We start from the raw sequence: 4,846 nt of genomic DNA on the forward strand, positions 1-4,846 counted from the left end.
TATACCATACTGAAAACTATGGAATACAGTTGAAAGATTTTAAAATATCGAGAGAGCTTCAGCTAAAACCCTGGACGGAATTTCACTGCTGACATTTTGTCAACACGCCCAAGTATCATACATGCTTGATGTACATGTTGTTAAATGTATACATTTTAATACTGGCTTGCACTGTAATATAATTTGTGATTTTTTCCCATTTTTTCCCTTAAAATTTTCCCTCTGCATCATCTCCTTTTTTGTTCCCCATTCCTCCCCAGTAAAATGATAATAGTGTCGTTGTGATTTTGGTTACCTTGTGGACAATATTCTGTACTTCATCAGAGTACTGTCCTTTGTATTGTCTACAGGTACAGTGTGCAGCACACGGACAAGACTGTACATGGCCTACCTTGTATTGCTGTGGCACTTCATTAATAAGCATGATACGAATGCGTAGATGCACTCTGAACTTTCTCTCTGCTCTGCTATGCACCATAAGGCCTATGTAGTTATCTGCAGCTGCTCTAATCCACCTCTCTGGAATATCATAAGGGATCACATAAGGGCTAAGTACTCTGCAGTGCTAGAGCCTCAGTATTCATCTGCAGTAAGCATCTCTTACACTACATATTGTTATCTTCAAGGGCAAAACCTTGCACACCTTTAAGAAACCCATCCAATAATTTTATTTAAGACAGGGAAAAAGGGTCAATGATGGAAGCGTGGCCACCAATGCCAATGATAGTAGCCCTTAGCAGGTGTGGGAGTAGCACAAATGTGGACAGAAGGGCATAGGCAGTCTTTGTGGTGATGCAACTGCTCATGGAGCAATCAGAGGAGGGGATTATGCTACAAAAAAGGCCCTTATCGCAAAGATGTTGGTGAGAGTCTGAACTCCCTGGTGATGTCTGTCAGTATGCCCCCGTCTGTATGACAAGTACTCCAAACCACTCTTATTTACTTGTCCAGTGGGAATGGCATGATGATCAGCAAGGAAAGAGAAGGATATAACATATAAAACAACAGTGCACTAAAATTGCTAAAATATAATTTGGTGCACTTGCATTTATTTACCATTGGTGTATTACTCCATATCCAAGCATATATTACACACACAATTCTGTCACAATTTAAGCAACACTTAAATGTAAATGCTGCTTCCCTCAGCCTCTAGGAAGTATAAAGCAATCTCTGGAGGCATACAATGCTTAGCGAATATTGGTTGAGGACCATAAGAAGCTTGTAGATATAGTCACATCAATCTTGCTGCTTCACTTTACTTTGGTCTCTAATTTGATTCTTAGGTAGAGTTCCTACTGTGTATTGTCTGTACGTCATTCCTGTGCCTATGTTTTTTCCCCAAGTACTATGGTTTTATCCCAAGTCCCACAGATATGCTCTAAGTGAATCAGCAATCTGTGTGTGCGTGCGCACACGTGTGTGTGTGTGTGTGTGTGTGTGTGTACGCACGCACACTTGAGTGTGTATGTGTACGTATGCAACTGTGTGCATGTGTCTGTGTATGTATTCCACCACCTATTCAGGATTAGTTCACTGCCCTGCACCCACTGAGTCCTGGGACAGGATCTGGCTCCCCTGCAACACTGAAATGGATTAGATGATTAATCAGTGGAGAATGAATAGATGATTAGTTCTATTTTAGGGTTCTGTTTATGCACAGCCTAACATTTGTGTGTGATGCAAATCAATTCTATAACAAATGAAAATAAATTACTTCAGCCCGTTTCATCTAGGTTGGGTATCGAGCCTCTGCCAATAGCAGACAATACATTTAAATGGATTTCATAAATTAGTTCATGTGGATAGTTTTGGTGAATATAAGTCTGAACTCTAACAGATGTAAAACTTCACAACAATCATACAGATGTAAACACATGCAAAATACAGTATTGTACTTATATTCCAATGCCTAGTCTTATACAGTTTCAGTTTAAATATATGAACCAGGGACATTTTTTTTATTTATATATTATAGAGGTATGACATGCTCCTTGCATCACACAGATAGCCCCACATGATAGAAAACACATGAATGATGTGTTCCAAGGCATTTTTTACAATGTATGCACAAAATGCAGGCAATCCATATGCTGCAAGCATCATATGCACCGTATGCACGACACACAAGTCTGGCTCCTGTGCATCAATATGCATGGCTCTTTTGTAGCCAATGACACCCATTCAGATTGACAGCTATGTATAATGTATACCTATGACATTACATTAAATATATTCTCTCAGATGAGTTACTGTTGTAATCATTTGAAAAAGAGTCTGCTATGTCAGAAGAAGATGTCACTTTCAAAAGACTCCTCCTACCACTAAGGTTGCATATGCTCAACCTTGTTTGATACATAAAAATGAACACACCTTACTTACCTTATTTTGGGACAGCAGCATGGAAATCGCCCTCAATGAGAACTCAAGCACCACCAGTGAGGCAGCTCTTGACCCCACAATAGTAAATATTGTTGTTAATATGAAGAAGTTCAGTGGCTCCAAGAAATACCTCTGCGGACGAACTCTGTCCTTCTCAATCACTTTCTCTGGATCACTGAAACAGCAGATGTTACAAATAAGAGATGGGGAAATACTAATTACTCACTCTATCTACTAACTCTATAGCTTGGATTTTGTAAACTACATATTATATAAAGCAACCTTGACAATATATAACATGAGGACAGTAAGGTAGCTGAAAAAGGAATACCGTCATTTGAGTGAAAGGAAGACAGAAGCTAGAATCTACAACCTATCTCTGTACTGAAAACTATGGAATCACGGTTGAAAGATTTTAAAATATCTGAAAGCTAATAAAACACAGGACAAAAAGGGTTACACTGCTGTTTGCTTCTTCCATTTTGTCAACACTTAAAAGTATCATACATGCTTGATCGTACTTATGTTGTTAATGTCTTGGTACAATACTGACTTGCACTGTAGGTATGTAATATAATTTGTGATTTTTTTTTTACATTTTTCTTTCCTTCAAGTTTGTACAATCTTAACAGTTTGTAAATGGGAGCTGTACCATTTCTGTGATTGTAGATGTTTTAGTTACTATGTTTTGCTTTGTTTTTCTCTATTGATTTTATTGAAATTTTTAACAATATATGATTGAAATATAAAACAAATATACATATCTAAAAGAACAGTAATAAACAACTAAATAACTATTCACAGTGGTATCTACTATAAAACAAAGCTTTTTATACAGAAGAGGAAATGTGATAACAGTAGCGGTTAATCATTAAAGTCTGTTTATCCAGCAGTTCTTTGAATTTCAACCATATATTATACGAAGAGGTGATTCTAGATGTTCTTGTCTTGATCATGATAAGTTCAAGATGACAAACTTCAGTTGTAAAGTGTATAAATTCCTTCATAGTAAGAGCAGTCTGATTCTTCCAGTTCTTGGTGAGGACATTTCTTGCAAATGTTAAGATACTCCATAAGAGAGAATATTTTCTTTTCATGACACAAGTGGGAAGAGGTGCATTAAATAAAATAAGAGATTTGGTCAGCATAAATTTATTAAAAAGAAATCATATTACCACAATATGTTTTAGGTTTTATACAACTGTAAAACATATGTTGTCAGTCAGCTTTATCATTTAGTTTACATCTCCAGCATCCTATATCTTTATTATAAATCAGTTCAACTTTATGTGGTGTGATAAAGGTCTTTATTAATGATACAGTTAACATTTTGTAACTTCCCATTGTCTAATTGACTCTTGCACGCTTTTGGATCATAACGCAATATCATTTGAAGTTATAATGAAATCAAATAACATCCCAATTAAAAGGATTCCTGTATATGTAACCAATATGAAAGATTTTAAGGAGATCTTTAATAAAAAATCCAAACTTTTATTGAAATTAAATCACATGGGTAACACCTCAGAGATTTTTGTATAGGGCTCTTTAAAATCATACCTTTTTGGCAAAATTACAAGTTGATATGCACAAAAAAGAAACAACGGGACAAAGAATTGATAGATGTACAGGACAAAAATTGATAAATTACTATCGAAGTTTAACTTAAAAGAAATAAATAGCTTAAAAAGTAAAGATTTTTAAATTTTACAACACAAAACTATGATAAATTTGGAAAAGATTAAAATAACTAATTATTCCATAAATCCTACATCAATGCATAAATTGGCTGCTAGAACAAAAATGATTGTTAAATCTAACCACAAAGAATTATACTCCTCTACAAGTAAAAAGAAGCTTACTGAAATAGAAAATATTCTGGACGTTTTCAGGTCTCATTTTAATAAGATTAATCAACACAAACCAACAATGGATACACAAGATCTAATTACATTTATAAAAAATATACTAAAAATAGACTGTCAGAAGATCAAATAAAAGTAATTGACAAGTCTATATCAGTGTCTAAATTCAAAATTCAAATTAATAAGTTACAACTTAAAGCACCTGGAAATGATGTTATAATACCTGAACTATGCAAAATTATGACTAAGGATGTTATGAGTATTTTACTGGAGGTATTTTCAATAGTTAAAGGACTTATGAAGATACCACCATACTGGAAATATACCCTATTATCCCCAATTTTAAAAAATGACAAGGACTCAACACAATGTTCTTCATATAGACCAATTTCATTATTAAATGTAAATTATAAAATATTCATGGCAATTTATGCCTCTAGAATAAAACCATTTCTTCCACTTTTGATAAACAATGATCAGACTGGGTTTATAATGAACAGGAACACCTATGATAATATCAAGTGAATGCTATCAATATTTGATTATATTAATAATGCAAAAAATAACCTTGGTTAGTCTAAAAATCAACAGTGCATTTG

At 34.4% G+C, this 4,846-nt stretch overlaps 1 protein-coding gene across 1 annotated transcript in view; it reads right to left on the reverse strand.

The window, feature by feature from the left end:
- The window catches only part of TMEM82 (transmembrane protein 82), a 245,701-nt gene extending 242,838 nt beyond the window's left edge, over window positions 1–2,863 (reverse strand). Inside the window, exons 1-2 of the mRNA XM_044060453.1 lie at window positions 2,826–2,863; window positions 2,383–2,557 (exon numbers count right to left, since the gene is read on the reverse strand). Coding sequence (XP_043916388.1) covers window positions 2,383–2,557; window positions 2,826–2,863 — 213 coding nt within the window. The remainder of the gene's footprint in view (window positions 1–2,382; window positions 2,558–2,825) is intronic.
- Between the last annotated feature and the right edge of the window lie 1,983 nt (window positions 2,864–4,846).

The sequence above is a fragment of the Protopterus annectens genome, chromosome 2.part0 (assembly GCF_019279795.1).
Source record: "Protopterus annectens isolate FY-2018-M chromosome 2.part0, PAN1.0, whole genome shotgun sequence".
Taxonomy (NCBI): domain Eukaryota; kingdom Metazoa; phylum Chordata; order Ceratodontiformes; family Protopteridae; genus Protopterus; species Protopterus annectens.